The sequence below is a fragment of the Lupinus angustifolius genome, chromosome LG15 (genome assembly GCF_001865875.1).
Source record: "Lupinus angustifolius cultivar Tanjil chromosome LG15, LupAngTanjil_v1.0, whole genome shotgun sequence".
Classification (NCBI taxonomy): domain Eukaryota; kingdom Viridiplantae; phylum Streptophyta; class Magnoliopsida; order Fabales; family Fabaceae; genus Lupinus; species Lupinus angustifolius.
This window is the reverse complement of record NC_032023.1, coordinates 10,980,299-11,000,653: the sequence shown is the minus strand read 5'-3', so window position 1 is coordinate 11,000,653 and position 20,355 is coordinate 10,980,299. Positions and strand designations below refer to the sequence as shown.

Sequence of the window (20,355 nt, the reverse complement as noted above, 5' to 3'; positions counted from 1 at the left end):
ACCAACATGGGCCAATATTAATTGAGGTGCCAATTTTATGCCATGATGACATGATTGTGATTTCTCTGAAAGCAAAGCTTTTCCAATTTAATTGTAATGGAAACAAAATTATTAATACATTTATACAGTATAGTATAAGTTTTTTTATAATTGTTCATACAATATAGCTTTGATTTGCATTGTCCTTCATATCAGATGGATTGCAGATTTGTTTGGACTATAAAATTATCTATAATATTAGTGATTTCCTTATTAGAAATTAGGATGTTAAAGTTCTACGTATTTTAGAGATGAAAACAAGCTCACAAACTATATATCTAAGCTTAGTTTCGGAGCACATGATGATTTGGAGCTTTAGGTCTCTCCACCTACTAGAATGCTCAATTTTCTACACATAGATGTTACTCCCATGTTTTAGCCATTTTCTTTGCTTTTCTTTAGAGTGTACCAAAAAAATATAGTATAGTTTTCATTGAGTCTTATGAGAGAATGCTTAAAATTTTAGTAGAACCAATAGTATTCTTCCACGTAGATTGTCAATTCTATCAAGTATTTGAATCAGATATTTGATATTTGGTAATGCTATGCATATATATCAATGATATCTTTTACTTGACTGACTAATGTTGAGTGCATAAGTTTAATAGTATTATATTCTTTGAAGATAAAATAAAATGATAAATGAGTGATAAGTAAATTAGGTGAAGGCTCCTACCCACATGCCCTTACTCGAGAAGAACATGGATATTTTGCAATTGGGAAATGAAAACGATAATATAACATACTTTATTATTCCTTTGCAAAACTTGAGATTGATCAATTAAATTATAATCTAGTTAAAGTTAACACTTTTGACTAATTATAAACGTTTAATAAAAAAAGAGACATAAAATAAGAAAAAAGATAATGTGGTTCTAAACTACTCTTTGAAAAGGGTGGGTGTCATAATACCAATAAATTTAAATCATTGAATAGGATGAGGCAATTAAATTACAACTAAACAAGGTCAATCATATTCTTTCCGGATATTGTTTTGTTTTTTGTTGGGGGGACATTATCTAATAGTCTGTTAGAATTATTTTGTATTGGAAATAAGTTATAATCGAAAATGCTTCAAAATATTATATTTTAGAAAAGAGAATAATATATTTTTTCATATTAGGAGATAACTTACTTTCTTTCATCAGTAAAAGTATGACATGTGCACTATTTTATTTAGTTTTTGAAATATTTTTATAGAAAATGATAAAACATGACACATTTCATGATTTTACTGGCAGAAAGAGATAACTTATCTCCTTATACCAAAAAGATATTTTATTACCTCTAAAAATTAATTTTAGAAAAATACACTGTTCATGCCCCAAGTGTTTTTTGTTTTGTTTTTTGTTTATGGATGAACGGTGAGAATAGGAAAGGGATGGCAACACTAGCAAACAAGATATAATAATGGAATATAAATTTGAAGGTATTTAATTATTGAAAGTAACATAGTATAAGTTGGGAGTAAAACTAAAAGGGAGAGAAGGTTTAAGACTTTACAGTAGAATCAGAAAATACAGAAGTGTACTTTGAACTGAGAAGTGAGGCCCACTTGAACAGTGAGTGGATAAATGATTCACTAAACTCATTCGTCTTCATTTCATTTCATTTCTCTGTTGCATGACCCTGGGCCCACACAAGGGAGAAATTATTTCTGTCACTGCTTAATGTCTTTATATTGTCATTATCTCATTCTCCTATGAGTGATGAAAAATATGTTGATAATATATAAAATTATCATTACATGAATTATTATTTTCTAATAAATAAGTCATCTTTAAAAAATTCAAATTTAATCAGAGATTGTCACGATTATTATACATCTTACAATTTTTTAGATTATTAGCAGCTCTTTATCAAGTGAACCAAGCTTCATAGTAAATACAACCTATTGTAAATACAAAAAATGATACTTAAAAAATTAATAATAAAAATAGATTATATGTCATAAAGGTTATCGCTGAAGGATAAGACTAAGAAATTATACTAAAAAGAAACACTATGAAGGAAGACAGATTTCAAAATGTTGTTTGCAATTTTTATTCTACTAAATGCTAGTGTATATCCTCTCTATTTATTATCACATAAATATACACCACTGGTCTATTCCATGACGTGGAGATACATGACACACTAAAATTTCAATAATTGAGATATAGAAATTAAAATAATTTAATTTAGAAAATAAAAAATGAAGAAAAAGAAAACAATGGTTCCCCTTAAACCCGACCTTAGATCCGACATTAAATATCGATCATTCTAGTATTTAAATCTGAATCTGATTCTAAACCAAATTAAATATAATACATATTCCTTTTATTTTAAGTCTTCTCAATATTAATTACTATTATAGATATGTTATATGTATATATACTGTTAATCATATATACATGATAAAAAATTAGAGAATTAATGATACATTCAGTTAAAAAGATGTCATTATTTTTTACACAATTAAATAAATATACATATATATAAACATGATGAATAAGTAACCACAAGATGAGTCAAACTTCACATGTTTGTCTTTTACTCAATTCTAAATATTGACTATATCTAATTTTTAAACCTAAATCAACCCAGACCTATTAAAATCCAAAGTCCGACTATGATTTGACCAAACTATATCAGCAAATAGAATCAGCTTAGACATAGTTCACACGAGATGTCCTTCCATTGTGAAGTGTGGTGACTATCGTTTAGGTGCACTTATTACACACTATAAATGTAATATTGTGATTTCAAAGTTTCATGAACAACATGATGATCACAATCAATTGTAGCCGCACTAGTCATAGTTTCTCACAATTTTCTATGATCACGATAAAACACAACATAACCACAAGCATGGTTTTAAATACACTAGGAATAAGGTTCAGTGTGGGAAAATAAGAGGAATTAGATAAGCATGGTGTTTATTAATTTCAAATTATTTTTGAGGAAAACTAGTTGGTGTTGCTCTAGAACGATAAAAATCTATAGAAGAACAATGTATTTGGCAACACAACGATTTTGCTAACTTTGTCCTATGAGAAAATGTTGATTACAAATTTTTTATTGGAATGTGGTGTATTTAATATATTAAGATGTTAACTTTTAATTCCTTTGCCTTTTTGGGCCCCTCACCATTACTCTTGACCTGAGATTAATGATTAACAATTTGTCATTATTATAAAAGTATCAGTTCAAAATAGTTTTTGCTAACCATTATTGTAAGGTACTGATTAATGAATTAAAAAAACATAGGTCTATTGAGAAACTAAAAAGTGAATCTCTCAATCTAATAAATTTACAATTCCAAATAAAGTAATAATTATCATCATTCGGAAGCCTTATTTTATAATTAGGTCATATTTAATTGTGTGTTAAGCCTTGTATGCTATGTTCTTAGCATACTAGGTGCATAGTAAGCATAATAGGTACCTAGCTAAGAAGCATCGAAGTTATTTAAAAAAATGTTATGCTAAGTGGATCATATATGATAAGGGGTTAATTTATTTGGTAAATAAAAAAAAATGAATAAATAAGTTGTTGTGATTGATATAGAGACTACAACTTGTGTACGGAAAAAAAGTATGTCAATTGTTGAATCTAGTGTTAGTTAAGAAAATATGTTTAGGGAACTGGTAATTTGGCAAATAAAAATTCCTTAATAATTCCCATATACTGAAAGATAAGAAATGGAGTAAATTACACTGACACCCCCTGAGTTTTAGTGAAATTACACAAACCACCCCTCACTTTTTTACACATACACAAACCTCCCATATTTTTAAACTTTTATTACATGGACCACCTCTGCATAAGAAATAAGTGTAATATTTTAAACAAAAAATGTGATAAATGCAATTAAGATAAACAAAACATGATATATTGTGTAGACAAGTCTAAATAATATTCAAATCAATGTATCTTTATTATTTTTTGTTACATAATGCATCAACAATTCTAAAGAAATATTGTTTAAATCGCTCTTATAATATAATGTAACGAACCAAAAATAATAAAGAAATATTGACTCATATATTATTTGGACGTGTCTCCACAATATATCATGTTTTGTTTAGCTTAATTGCATTTATCACATTTTTTGTTTAAAAGATTACACTTATTTCTTATGCAGTGGTGGTCAATGTAATGAAAGTTTAAAAATAGGAGAGGTTTGTGTAAGTGTAGAAAAGTGAGGGGTGGTTTGTGTAATTTCACTAAAAAAATCTCAGAATTTCATGTACTAGAGATTTACTCTAAGAAATATGATGGAAAGAAAAATAGTTAAAAATGAGATTATTTGTTAGTTGTTTAGTATTAGAGCTGTCAAAACGGGTGGGCTCGGTCGGGCAGCCCGCCAAAGCCCAAACGTTTATAGGGTTTGAATGTCATTTTAGGTACTTTTTATTAAATCTGGTTTTTTAGTCCGGTCCAGTCGGGCTATTATAAATTTGGGTTTGGACCGGGCTTACCCGGGTTGGTTCGGGCTACCCGTTTTACTTATATGTTTTAATTTTTTTTTGAGACTTTTGGCTTAGTAATAAGCCCTAAATGAAAATTTACAAAACAACTTATAATAAAAAAATAGATAATAAATATTATGTATTTAATTAGATTTAACTTTACCACAAAAATATGATAAATAAAATAATGTTTACAACAAAACTAAAATCAACATAAATTGTTTATCATAGAGAACTCCACACCACCAAATTTAATATAATAGTTCACAATGAAAGTGTTGACAAAGAACATACAAAAGATAATATTTTTATTAGTATCAAATGTTTATATATTAAAGTGAAGTTACAAATTATATTGTGTTAGAGAGTGAGAGTCCAATAGAAATAAGAGATTTAATAAAAGAATTATTTTAAAAATCATACACATGGATTTAAAATCACGTCTTAACTCAAACACAATGCATTAGATCTATAAGTTTTGTTGCATTTGGCATAACAAATATGTTAAGAAAAATTATACGTTAATATCAAATGATACATATTTTTTGAATAGATTAAATATGTTAAAAAATTTAAAAAAATTACTTTTTAGTTTATGTGGGCCGACCGGCCATAACCCGCAACCCACTAAGGGCGAGTTTGGGCTACCATTTGATATGCATAAATTGTATCCAAGCTTTTTAACCCGACCTGGCTTAGCCCGAACCTAATATGGGTTAACCTGAATCCGTCAGGATAGCCCATTTTGACACTTTTATTTAGTATAATAAAAAACACTCAAGTGGATGGAGAACAAATTAAATAATAAAACTATTATTGTCCATTTGATTTTTCAAAATATAAAGGAATTAAGAATGTTATAAGGATATGAATTTGATAAACAAATTTTGTTATATTTTTTTGAGAGTTAGCCATGGAAAAGTTGTCTCTACCCTTCTCCATTTGACTTTTCTGCCCAATATTAAAAAAGAAGCAAAAAATTATGAGTTTGCTATTTTTTTCCTTCAATTTTTTAATACACCAACAAAATAGAGTAAAAGTTGAATCTATGTGTCATTTATTGTGATGGAATAAAAAAGTGCATTGATTTTTTTAATAATTAAGTATTTTTTGACCATTCACAAACAACGACATATGAAGTAATACATTTTTTGGTATAAAAATATTCACCTCTATTAGCAAAGGGTTGACATTCTCCATGAGAAGGTTCCAAATTATGATATATGATACCATTTTTTTAATGGTTCAAATCTATTTGAATGATTTTTTTAAAGTATTCTCTCCTCCTCACATTATAGTACTAGAAGGTTCAATACTAATAAGGATTTAAATTCATTAGCCACTAGAACTTTAGCCAGTCATAACATGTTACCTTTAAGTGAGATAATCCTTAGACCTCATGTCCTTAATTATACTTTATTTTGGCCTGATTCACATGGATTAAGAATAACATGTAGAAGTAGTTATTATTATAAAAATTATCAAAACAATATATATTAATATTCCAAAATACCTCATGCATTCATTTCTCTCAATAATTTAATCATCACTTCACTCAAAATATAAAGTTTAATCATATAAAACATCTTATAAATGATTAGCCGTTAGGAATGGTTAGTAAATTTTATACTATTAAGTCCTTATTTAGAAGACCTATTTTAAAAGGGAAGGAGAGAAATGGGAGGGCTTGGAAATACATTCTCTTGTTTGAGAGTTTAGTTTTTTTGGTTTCCCACATGTATCTTCGTACTGGAGGCAATCATGTCTGAGCCGAAAACATCCACAAGTACGTGTGACTAGCTCTCTCAGCGGACATTTTTCGTCTACAAGACTCGAACTCAAGACCTTACTTAAGGGAAATCAAATATGTACCACTTGAACCAACGTTCGTTGATGTTTGAGAGTTTAGTTAGAGAAGAATGAGGGTTTTGGAGAATTTTTAAAACCGCCTGAAACCCTCATTATACCATTTTTTGTTGTTCCTCCATATTAGAGTTTTTTAGGAGGAAAACAAGGTCAAATACCTAATCACCCTTAGTGATATTTTCTAATTATATTTGTGCTCTTTTGTTGTACATTATATAAAACATAACATACTATTAATTTTTTAAAGGAAAGTGAAATAATATTTTTATATTATTACATTAACTCATCCACCTCCTATCTAAATTCTATACTCCAAAATAATGGTTGGTTTACTTGGGTTTGTCTTCCCTTCTTCTTCTTCCCATCCTTCCCTCTCTCATTCCCGACAAGTTCACTTGAATGGTATACCTTGATTGAAAAATTACAGCATTGATGCATCTTTTGAATATTTATGAAAACGGTGCACGTTTAGGATACTCAACAATAATGTAGCTGATTCATTTTTTTTTTAATTTCTTACACGTAACTCAATAATGGGGTGATTTTTATTTTTTTTACATTTCTCTCACAAAACTGGGCAATCCCATGAGAGTTTCATTTTTCTTCTTTTCTCACTCATAAATTGGCTCCCACATTAGTGTTTTATTTTTTCTCACTCCCAGTAAATTGGCAATGTGAGGAAAGTTTTTCATTTTTTTAATGATGGGAACATCAAATTATTAATTGAGTGGTTTCATTATTCAATTGCCTTTAGCTTTATTCCTAAAAAAGATATATTTAAAGTCTCTAACTCATGAATGTCATTTCAATTTTGCTTTTATATATTCAAGAAGAGTCCAAACATATAAAAATGAATCACAAAATAAAACTCATGTAACTCTCAGTTAATTAACCATCATCAAACTTCTTATATGGCATAGTCATTATTCCTTTTATTTTAGGACTTACATATCATTAGATGAAAGAACAAGTAGCAAGAAAGGTCAATGTCTTCACATAAAAAAATATTACTAAGGTAAGAGTATAAATCTTTTCCTATCAACCTATAACTAAATTGAAAGTTAAGGAAGAAAAGATTTGACTTCAAAAACGTTATGGCATTCTAAAAACTACAAGTAGCATAATAAATCTAACATAAAAAGGAATTAGTGACAAGAATAACAGCCAGATGGAACTCCCCTTAAACCAGTCCCACCGATAAATAAGGACAAAAACATAAAAGGATGAAATCAAAGATTACTGGGCCTTATTTTCTATCTCATGATTTTAAAGGGAAACATGAAAAGGAAGAAGTTATTGCAGTGATTTATGGGAAGTTTAAAAAAAATTAGAAATGGAAAACTTTCCCAAATTGCTAATTTAGGGGAGTGAGAAAAAAATAAAACTCAGAGTGGGAGCCGATTTAGGAGTGAGAAAAACAAAAAAAAAATTGAAACTCCCATTGGGTTGCAAAGTTTTGTGAGAGAAATGTAAAAAAAATAAAATAAAACCTCACCACATTGTTATTGTCCAGTGTTCTAAAAGTACACCATTTTAGTAAATATTAAAAATATATACAAAAATTGTAATTTTTCAGTGAAAATGCACCTTTAAGTAAATTTGTCCTTATTCCATTTCCCTCCTAATTCTCAAACAAAATGCAAGAAAACTTTGTGAATGTTTGACATTTTTAAATTGAGGTTATTATGACATTTATTTTTAATCAACATCTAGTTTTTCGCATATTACAATATATCATTGACTATTCAAAATAAAATAAGAAATATAAATGATAATAATATATATTATTATTATAAATTTTTAACACAATGTATAAATATTTCATTTTGAATGTCATAACTTTATAACAATTTCATTCATAGGTAGCGTACTATACATTTTAGGTAATAGATTCACATTTCAAAATCCTAGTCTTATATTCTTGTTTTATGTTAATTGAAATAAATTTTGGTTTGAACTTGTTGAGAAAACACATAAATTAAGCTTCATTTAAAAATGGATAGCTTTAGGAGTGATGACCATTGAGAAGTGAGAACTAGTAAACGCTTTTTGAAATTGAAACTAAAAAGTATCTCAGATTCTCAGAATCCCTTTTGGCTCTTTCCCAATCTTTATAGATTTCTGCTAACTGCCTCTGATTGTTTAGTCTTTTAAAGTTTTAATTTAAGTTTTAATAACTCTTATATTTAGTAAAGATTAAATTGAAATAAAAAGTAAAAATCTATATTCTACGAGAAGGTGACAAAAATACACACATTTTTATTATCATCTACATCTTCCGGTCACATATTATATGTTACTTATGTATTAGGAGTTGTGGTTGATTAAAAAAATACATTTCAATTAAAAATATAATTATTAATTACTTTTTTGATTAATCACATTTTATAGTATATAGAGTAACACATATTATAAGATAGAAAGTGTAATGTTATGATGGTTAATCGGACTATGTTGAAGCATGCCAACATGCTTTTCCATGTGTCTGTCACACTGTCCCTTGTATGGTTGAGTGTATCATACTGCACTGTTCAAATTTCAAGATTCTCATCACAACATTGAACTGCGTGCAATGCCAAAACAAAACATAACAAATTTCCCGCTCTTTGTACATTGGAGTCAGAGAAACTTCTTATCTTACCACGTGTAAAAACAGAAACTTCAGTACTTCCCACAATTCATTCATTGCATTATATAAAATCAGAAATGTTGCTTGTGAATAAGTATTTCACAAAATTATTATTTCCTTTTTAATTGCTACTATTCCCTTATCCCACTAGTGTGAGAGAGAAAAACTAACTGTAAAGTAAGGTGTGACTTTGTGGGAAAGAATATAATAGAAAAGAGAATAACAATTTTATTAAAAAATTTAAGTGAATGATTTCTTTGATTTATATGAAATAATTTAGGATGATACTTATTAAAAATCGAGAAAGTATATATCACTTGCTAAATATAGGTAAGGTTCTTGAAAAAATTCATCTCCCAGTTACATTATGTGATATTTCTTAAAAGATTTATAACTTAATTCTTTAGAATTACAAATATCGACCAAATTAATTTTTTTGGGACTAGTTTGAAAACACATTAGTTATAATCTTAAAGTAATTTGAAGGTTATGATGTTCTTTAATCTTCTAAATAACAAAGCTGGGAATGTTTTAGAAATTAATGTTCCCAACTGTTATTTAGTGACCAATATTTTGCTCAAAGACAAAAACATAAACTGTTGACCCTTAAGTTCTCATACTTGAGATAGAGATGTGAATCTGAGGTGGCTCAGCCCATTCGGGCTATAGCCCAATGCTGGTCAAGTTAATTTCTGGTCTAGTAAAATGTATTCCAATACCTGTTTTTTGTTTGTTTTCTTATTAACATAAATTGTTAATTTCATCCAATCCTTTACAGAAAGGCTAGACTTATGACTGATCATTTTATAAGTTTTTGCATAGTTCCAACAAATATATACTCTCTATATACAATTTTATTTTTGTTTGGTATTATCAAGAGTATCTCTCACTCTTTTTGGGTAAGAAACTAATCCATTTCAGGGTGCATAACTACCTCTCCCAACAAGTGGTGCTCCCATAAATCAAACTCTTAATATTTTACTCTATATATACAATTGCATTAAATATTTAAGAAAAAAGATTGTCATCCATAATGAATATATCTGACTCGAATAAGATTGTATATGTGATGAGTACTCGTGGTCTCATACCAAAGACACTTTCGGAAGTTTAAGTATTAAACTTTTTTGGCAACGTAATTATGAGTTTTCTTAAGAACCCAATAGAAAATTCATTTAATGCTACCATTTTCAATAAAAGCTACCCTCTTATTATTTCTTATCCCCAATCCTTTGTTAAGAAAAATCTATATTTTTGGGGTACAATGCGTAGAACGCAAGACACAAAGAAAGACAAAACTCTAGGGAGCATGATCCCATTGTATCAGCTAACAGCAAAGCTTTTATCCTAACAGGAGGATGGAGAGTACTTCACACAAGTATGATTGGCACACCATGTTTAGCAAGAAAATCAGCACAGAAGTTTCCTTCTCCATAAGGATGCTTAAAAGAAACTTTCCAACTACACTACTAATGTCGATAATCGCACTGAGCACCCAACTCTCAAGCAGGATCGAAACCATGAAGAATAGAAAGAAGCTCACCATGGAGATTGTTAGTGATGCCCACATGACCAGAAAAACCGGCCAACCAATTCCTGTCCTCATCATGGAGGAGAACCCCAAAGCTTAAAGGACCTGGGTTTTCGAATTTGCTTCCATCCACATTCACGCCAACAGAATCTCTAGAAGGCTTTTCCCAACTGCTCCGCCTGATAGCCGGAGAACTCACAATATCACAGGGACTGGATAACTTAGATGAGCTTAGCTAGATTATGGATAGAAGGTGTGACGGAAATGATAGAAAGCCTCCCATGATCAACACAAAACTTAATCCCAGGCTTCCAAATCCATTATAAAATCACAAAGAAAATGGATGAATTTAAAGAATCACCCAACTGAATCCAAGTCTATGCATCATTTAAGCAGAGAATTTAGAACAGTTCCACAAGCCAACCACGACCCAACCAGCCTTAGCTTCAATACAGTCTCTCAGGCAATGAAAGATACATTTTAATCCATAATTTTGCAAACAATCACTTGTCGATGAATGCAGCCTTAGATGAAGAGGCTGCTTCCAGAATTTAAACCCATAACCTCTAGGTTACAAGACAAACAACCTTATCGTGCCAGTTTCATTATTGGCGCATGCAAATTTAAGATGTACAAACACAAAAACTAGACATAACTTTTCTGTTTGCTCTCAATTTTTTGTACAATTTTCAGCTCAAATGTTTGTACAAGTATGTTTGAGCTCACACATTGCTACACCTAACAGTAGCTGCACCTTTTACAAATGGTTTATATTAAGTTCTAAGGTGTCCTGTTCCTACAGAAATAATAAAGACGGACTTGTAGATTCCAGTATTCACAAGTCCAAGAACATGAACAAGGAAGAGGAAAAAAGAGGGTTGAATAGGGAAGGAGAAAGAAAAAGTAACTCAAAAAAAATATTATCTAAAATTTGGTGCCAAAACTTCGTAAGCATTTCAAGATGTGTTCACAGGACCTCATGTGTATCAGGCATATGCGCTGAAGGGTGGTTTTCATCATTCTTTTTTACTTCTTTCTTACGCTTTCTCTCAGGATGAGAATCTTTGGCTTTCAAATCATTGGAGAAGTTCCTCAACAGGCTAGCTAGATGTTCATTTCGATGTGCTGGAGTCAAATTATATACAAAAGATTAAAGAACGGAACAGATACCAAACAATAAAATAGGCCATTCTGCCTGAAAACTGAGTATATATAGTGAAACTTACCACAGAGTATGACATCATCCATATTTACAGATTTACGGTTTGCATGCTGTGAAAATAGCTGAAGATCCTTAGCCAGATTCTCTGCTTGCAAAGCAAACAATTAGTTTAACTTCAGTGTTTCAAATGAGCTTTGCCAGCCAATTATTAACTCACAAATGTTCAATACTATGTATGTGTCCTTTAACAGCAAGTCTAGGATGATTTTACAGGCAAACAAAATGTGATAATATGACTAACCACCCAACATCGCGTGTAAGTTATTTGCATATTTGTAAAAGGTATTGAAATAAAGGAAGTTGTCATGACCTGATACATATATGCAAACAAACACATCTTTTATCTCTCAAAAGGAAGCATACACCAGCTTATCGGGAACAGACTTTGGCCCCTGTAATGTAAATGTTAGTCATTTTGAACTTCACCTCAAAATTTATATACTTTTTTTCATTTTGGTCCTTAACTTCCTCTCCCTTCTAGGTTTTGGTCCCCAACGCTCAAGTTTGGATGTAAAATGATGGCATGGCCTAACATAAGCCACTTCAGCAGTGTTATAGTTAACTTTAGAGCAAAAAAAACATGGTCGATGAAGTTGAAAAAAAAAAATCACTTCTCCAATAATCAAAACTCAATTCAGGTTTTCAACCAACAACACTCTTGCAAACTTGAACCTCTAATTCCCCCATCTTTTTTCAATGTCAATTTGGCAAACTTGAACCTCTAATTCCCTCTATCGGCACTGACCCGGTGATAGCCATTTCTCTTTTGGCGGCTTCACTCACCTATCAGAATTCGATAATGTACCTTAATCCAGCCTATAGGTAGCATTTTCCATGACACAACTCTCAATGAAAGACACCAATGTTAGGACTTAAGCACATGAGGAGAGCCCAACCCAAAAGACTAGTCTATTAGGTGGGAGAGCCTCATGGCTTAAGTACCACATTGACTTTGCTATTCTACTCAATGTGGGACTTATGAATTTATAAAACTTTATTCCACTAGTCCATACCATATCTTTGATATGAATTTTTAAAAATTTAAGGCTACCTAGTTAAAACTTAAATGATTTCCGAGACTAAACTGCCAGTGAATGATAATTCCAGAAACTAAGAATGAAGATGACACTATTGTACCAAACTACCAACAAACCAAAACCTACACAGAATCTATCACCTTTAATCACACATGAAAGACATGTATACTACAGTGTTATCCTGTAGCAGAATTTCAGCAACATTATCTCAAACATGTCATAACCATACTTATAACAAGGCATTTCCATTTCCTATCATTCATCTTAATTTCAATCCATGTTTTAAATTGCAGTATCTGTAACCACATCGCCACTACAGTTTCACTCTTTGATGGTATATTTCTGTAATCACATTCACAATCACGACCACAACCGCAATTTAAAACGATAATGCAAAGTAAGCCCAGGCAAATTAAGCAGTCAAGGTTTTTTAAAAAAAGAAAACAGTGAATGATGATGATACCTGTATACTTGAAGGCCAAATCAGCAACGCAAGCCACAACGACTTTTGATATTTCCATGCCGTTTTTCTTTGCTGTGTGGATTAGAAACACTATAATTGAATGGAATAAAAAAATTCTTGAAAAATGAAATGAAAAAATAATGAACCTTCAGATTCAGCGATAGAGATTGCGGAGAGTCTGAATCTGTCTCTGAGGAGCTTTGCTTCTGAGCCATTTTCTTCTTTTTCATGTTCGCTGCTCCCACTTGCACCTTCCATTTCCAATGTAATGGAGGCAAATGGGAGAAACAATGGAGAATATAAATAGTTATTATCATTTTTATTTTAAATTTATAATTTATCATTTAAATACTTTTCCGTATAATTTTGATATTTTAAAATAAAATTAGAAAAAGTCTTGTGACTAGACATATATAAGATACAACTAATAATATCTTGACAACACATCTATACTATATATAAAGAGAAAATACTGTGTAACTATCATGATGTAATTTCATTTTTCTATTTTTGTCCTTAAACTTTTTAATTACTAAAAAATACTATATAATCATATGTAACCACCACAAACATATTAATCACCTCTGTAACATTATAATAAAACAAAAAATTATAATATAAAGTATCCAAATAAAAAATTATAATATAAAGTATATTCAATACAAAAAATATATTTTAATTCTCCAAAATAAAATATACATAATTTGAATAATTGACATCGTAAAAATATAAATTTGTGCTCGTAGGTAGGGATGACAACGAGCACGGGCGGGCATGGATAGTAGTTACCCACTACCCGTTTCAAAATAGGAGAGCATTACCCATACTTGCCTGTATCCGTATGGGTACCCGTGTGCGGGTATTTTTGGGTACTCGTGAGTTTCCTATATTATAAATGCATTTTAAAATTTTATTTCTATTATGTTTCAAATGAGATTAAACTGAATTATTTTTAACCCTTTGATTCAATATTTGGTAAAAATGCTAAATTTATTGGCGTTTTCTATTTGTATGATTTTTGTTCTTATTTCATTAACAAGAAGTATATATTTTCTTTGTAAAACATGTGTGTTTCTACAATGTAATAATATTTGTAGGGTGTTTCACTACCAAACTCAATAAAATACGTAAACAAAGTAAAAGGAAAAAAATATAAATAGTGTAATGAATGTCAGAATAATATATTTTTTTATTTTAATTAAATATAATATATTAATCATATAAATAACAGATATCCGCGGACACGAGTACCATAATACCCGTACCCGCCTGTATGTACTACGAGTATTTTTAAAAACTTATTTATAAAACCCGCGGGTACGTATTTGTGTCCCGTACCCATACATGTTTTACTCACTGATATGAGATTTTTTGCTATCCCTACATTACCTGTCACCACTAGTTATACTAGATAACACAATTAATAAAATTTTGAGAACACATTATAATTTTAATTAAAATTTAATCCATGAAGAAAATATAAATACATTTATATATATGACAAGTTCCCTAGACACAAGTTTTTTCTTTCTAAAATTATGGGGAAGATTCTCCTCTTGTTTTTGTAATTACTGTTTTAATTCGAAAATATAAATAAGTTACTAATTTAGTGCCGAAAGTGTTTTCATGCTGCACGTTAGTACCTTGTGAAAACTAATCTATGCAAGCTTGATTTTATTCCTCTTCCCCTTTCAAAAAATAACCATAATACTAGCTCTCCGCACTGTTATTTGCTGTATTTTATATAATAATTTTATTTTTATTATAATGTTCAATTTAAAATGAGAGTAATATTAATTTGTTGATTATAGTTATTTAATATTATATAATTTGTTTGTAGATATTAAAAAATATTAAAGATAAAATATTAGAGTGAAAATTATTTTATAATGTTAGTTACACCATATTTTACCTATATTTTTTGAGCTTTTGTTAGCATGGCCGATTGAAAAATTACTATATAATTTAGGATTAATAATACTAATAATTTTTATTATTAATTATATGTTAATGATTTAAAATTAAATGAATTTATTTTAAATTAATCTTGATGGACGGTATGTGCGAATTTTAAATATGCATTATTAAAATGGAAGGTATTTAAAATCTTCCATTTAGATAACAAAATAAATTCTATTAGTGCCTATCAATTGCACTCAACACCATACCACACAATATGTGCAATAGTGGCTATTATATTGTTATTATTATCCAAATGGAAGAGAAGAGGAAACTATATATTTAGCAGTTGGTAAATGTTAGGTGCTATATGGAATTATTGGATGAGATGTTTTATAAGGAGACATTTGTAAGATTTTGGAGAAGAAAAAGGGAAATAGATATTGAGTATTCCAAGTGTGAATGAAGAAGTTTCACATTGGGTAAAAATGGATGAGTTAAAGAGCATATAAGTAGATAAACCCATATAAGTGGATAGACTCATATACCTAATGCCTTAAGGTTTTGGGTCAATATGTGATGTCAAACCCACTTATATGTCTCTTTCACTTAACTCATAGAGTAATGTTGTAATAATGGATGAAGATCTACCAACAATAGAAGGTTTGGAAGTCAATTTAAAGTTTTCATCCTCCTCCAAAACCTAACTCACAAATAGAACTTAAGGGTAATAATATATCATCCTACCAAATCCTCATACATCACAAGAAAGTGACATATAATTTATAAATCAACCATTAATAAACAAAGTATCATTTTGTCAATGAATATTGGGTTCTCTTCCTTGCCACAATCATTATGGCATTTAATTTTTCTTTCATTGATGAATTATGTCAGTATTGACTTCCTTTTCCATCGATGACTATTCCAATGTCGATTGTACTAATAGTTTCTCTTCGCATTGAGGATCATTTTGGTGGTGAATTATATTAGTAGTGACATATTTTCTCATCTACAATATGCTAATTATATTTGCGAATTTTTTCAATTTACATCACTTTTTACTACGCCAGATATCGTAATAAACAACAGTCATTCAACAGTGCAATTTTGAACGATGCTGTCGAAAATGAGGCGGAAAAACATCAATAGCGCATAATAAAGCATGTGTTGTCAATTTGTGTAACTTCAACATCACATTCTTGACAATGCGCTGTTGAACATCAGTAACGTTAGCGCTGACTTGAATGATTTATTTTTAACAGCGTATTTGATAGAAAGCGATGTTGATGTGAATATATGCAACAACACATATTTAAGGAAGCGCTGTTGAAGATGACATAGTAATCGCACTTGCTTAATTATGCGATGTTGATGTTTTACGACTTTTTAAGCGTCTAAGAAATTAATGGTGGAGTAGTAATGCGTCTCTTCGTTTGTTGAAATATTAATGGTTGAGTGGTTATGCGTTTCTTGCTTGTTGAAATATTAATGATTGAATGATTATGCGTTTTTTGATTGTTAAAATATTAATGGTTGAGTGATTATAAGTCTCTTCGTTTGTTGAATTATTAATAGTTGCTCATCTATAAATATGGTGGTTCACTCAATGTTCCAATTCATCAGTAAGCTAAAAGCTTAAGAGTATGTGTTTCTATAAGAGTATGTTCATGAAGATAGTAGCAAAAAAGAGAGCAATACTGCAAAAAGTGAAAAAGATAAAAAAAACACTCAGATTTGTAAAGAGGAGTCGAAGAAAAAATTGTGTTTCTATTTCAGAATCATGTCAAGGAGGTCTTTAACAACTTTTGATTTTGCAAAAGAACCCAGATTTCAGAAGGAAGGTGACTGTCATACAAGATTTGCATGAGATGAAGATTTAGTTGATTGATCTCTTTCATTTGCAATTGAAAGAAAATAAACGAAAAAATGGAATGAATTATTTAGTCCCATTGAACTCTTTCAATTGAACCGAAATAAAAGGAAAAAAAAGGGATCAATGAATTATTTTTCTTCATCATTTGCTGCAATTCCTTAAGTTCATTGATTTCCTTCATGGCAAAAAGACCCAGATTTTAAAAGGAAATCAATGAATACAAGATCTGTGCAGAGGAGTCGAAGAAAAAATTGTGGACAAGATTATTTCCTCTTCTACCAAATCATTTAGTTTATTATATTCGCATGTACCAAATCATTTAGTTCATTATAATGTATTTTGCCTATCTGGTAAGAGTTTCACCGACTTGCTTGCACTTCTGAAGGATATGTTGCTGGAAGATAATGTGCTCCATTCTCGAACCTATGATGCAAAACAAATGTTACGCTCCATATGCATGGACTACACTAGGATACATGCTTGTGAAAAATGATCGCATCTTATTTTTTAATGAGTATGCTTCATTAAAGTTTTGTCCTAAATGTAATGCATCACGATATAAGAAGGAAGAATCAATTCCAAAAAGGTTGTATGATATTTTCCCATCAAATCAAGATTCAAGCATATGTTTAGCAATGCCAAAGCTGCAAAGAAGTTGACATGTCATGATGAAGAAAAGATTAAAGATGACAAACTTCAGCATCCTACACATTCTCCTCAATGGAGAAAAATTGATCACGACTATCTTAGTTTTGATCAAGAATCAAGAAATCTACGCATTTCATTGTCAACAAATGGAATTAACCCACATAATGTTCAAAGTTTCTCCCACAGTACATGACCAGTGATGTTGGTGATATACAATCTACCTCATTCTCTATGCATGAAGCGCAAATATGTGATGCTATCTATGTTAATTTCTAGACTTAAACAACTAGGGAATGACATAGACATATATTTGGCTCCATTAATTGAAGACTTGTAGCAAATATGGGAGACATGCATAAATGCATATGATGCGTATAGGGAAGAAAACTTCAACTTAAGGGCTTTGTTGTTCGGCACAGTCAGTGATTTCCCTGCATACAATAATCTGTCTGGATATAGTACAAAAGGACATTTTGTATGTCATATATGTGAAATGGTCCATTGTTCTTTTAACTAACTAATATAAAATGGTTCATTGTTCTTTTAACTAACAAAATAATCATCAATAATATTGATGACCAAGAATATGGAGATATTGATGAAGATGATCTTTTTTTGAGACATATCCGTCGCGTGAGAGCGGCCAACTACAGATAATGATTTATATACAAGAGATGATCACGATGAAAGGCTTTGAGTAAATCAATATGCTCCTCGAGACAAGGATGACCCTAGAAGATAAAAACAATAAAAAAAAGGAAAAATAGATGCAAATAGTTTTTGTATCATTTTGATTGTATGTAATTTATATAATATTGTTTCTTTGTAATTTGTGTAATTTTTTTATTTGTAATTATGTACTCTGTCAAAACATAATTGACATGATATTCATTGTTTGTATTTTGTATTGTATTGATGTTTAATAAGACAAACCTCTGGCTTGTATTAATGTGTCTGTGTTGTTCAGAATGTATAAATGTATGTATTACTGAGAATGTCTGTTATGCTAATAAATGTATATGTAGATATTAATTTATACAAATCAATAGCGAATTCTAGGAGAAGCCCTGACATGCACGGTAGTTAAAAGATAATTACAACAATACTTGTTAGATGCCTCTCATTACTATGCCTTAAAAGAATTTTATGACTATTTTATGGCTCTCTTTAAGGGCATTTTATGTCACTTTTATGGTTTTGTTTCCAAGCATCCAATGCTTCATATCCAAGATACCAAGACTTTGCTTGCCTATAAAAGGACACATATAGAGAGCTTCAAAATCATCTTCACAACACACAACATCTCTTTCATTTACACATATATTGTGAGTGCATTCTTGGTGAGAATTCTTGTTCCATTTGAGAGAGTATTTGTGAGAAAAAATATTGTCATTTGTCCTCATCATTATAAGAGGATTTCTTGTACTCTTCTTTTTTACATAGTGGAATTTTGCTCTTGATCGCCCGTGGTTTTTTTCCTCTCACACTGAGGATTTTTTCCACATTAAATCTTGTGTGTTATTTTCTTTATCCTTTACTTGCTTCTCTTTTGTTCTCAATTGATTCAATCCTGTGCTTCCGCATTGTGCTCTAACCTTAACAAGTGGAATCAGAGCTCTTACTAAATTGAGAATTTCAAAATGTCTACAAAATTTGACATTGAGAAGTTTGATGGCAAAATTAGCTTTTCTATTTGGCGAGTCCAAATGAGGGCCGTTCTTATCCAGAGCGGATTAAAGAAAGCTTTAGATGGGAAGTCAAAGAAACCAGTTTCCATGACCGATGATCAATGGGACGAGTTGGATGAAAAGGCGCTTTCAACAATTCAACTTTGTTTGTCGAAGGAGGTTCTTCGTGAGGTTGCCAATGAAGAAACCGCTGCGGCTTTGTGGCTGAAGTTAGAAACTTTATACATGACCAAGAGCCTCGCAAACAAGCTTCGTCTCAAAGAACGGTTATACACCATTCGTATGGTTGAAGGTACTCCTATTCAAACTCATCTTGATGAGTTTAATTCTATTATTATGGATATGCAAAATATTGATATTAATATTGAAGATGAAGACAAAGCTGTTTTGTTGGTTGTCTCTTTACCTTCTACCTATAAGCACTTCAAAGAAATCATGTTGTATGGAAATAATGATACCTTATCCTTTGAAGATGTTAAATCTAATTTATTGTCCAAAGAAAAATTTGATCTTGAAGTTAATTCTGTGGACAAGGGTGAGGGCTTAAGTGTTCGAGGTAGAACTCAAGAAAAAGGGAGTACCAATTATAAAAAGTTCAGATCCAAATCCAGAGGTCGCAAATCCAACAAAACTTGTCGCTATTGCAAGAAACCGGGGCATGACATTCCTGATTGTTTTATCTTAAAGAAAAAACAAGAAAAACAAGATAAGGGAAAATTTCAACAATCCTCTGAAGCTGCTAATATTGAAGCCAATTCTGACGGTGATATTCTTTTATCTGTTGTCTCTTATAATAATAGGAGTAAAACAGAATGGATTCTTGATTCTGGATGTACTTTTCATATGTGTCCTTATAAGGATTTATTCACCACTTTTGAACATGTTGACAGTGATGTTGTTTTGATGGGCAATGATATCGAATGCAAAGTTGCAGGAATAGGTACTATTCAGATCAAGGCTCATAACGGGGTTGTCAGAACCTTGGCTAATGTCCGCTATATTC

General features: G+C 30.5%; 1 protein-coding gene across 1 annotated transcript; it reads right to left on the bottom strand.

Moving 5' to 3' along the window:
- On the bottom strand, nucleotides 11,101-13,533 carry LOC109327496 (centromere protein S). Its single transcript, XM_019560667.1, has 4 exons — nucleotides 13,388-13,533; nucleotides 13,242-13,313; nucleotides 11,746-11,826; nucleotides 11,101-11,644 (listed from the first exon to the last, which is right to left on the bottom strand). Exons 1-4 carry the CDS (start codon nucleotides 13,497-13,499, stop codon nucleotides 11,487-11,489), a joined length of 423 nt encoding a protein of 140 aa, XP_019416212.1. The 5' UTR covers nucleotides 13,500-13,533; the 3' UTR covers nucleotides 11,101-11,486.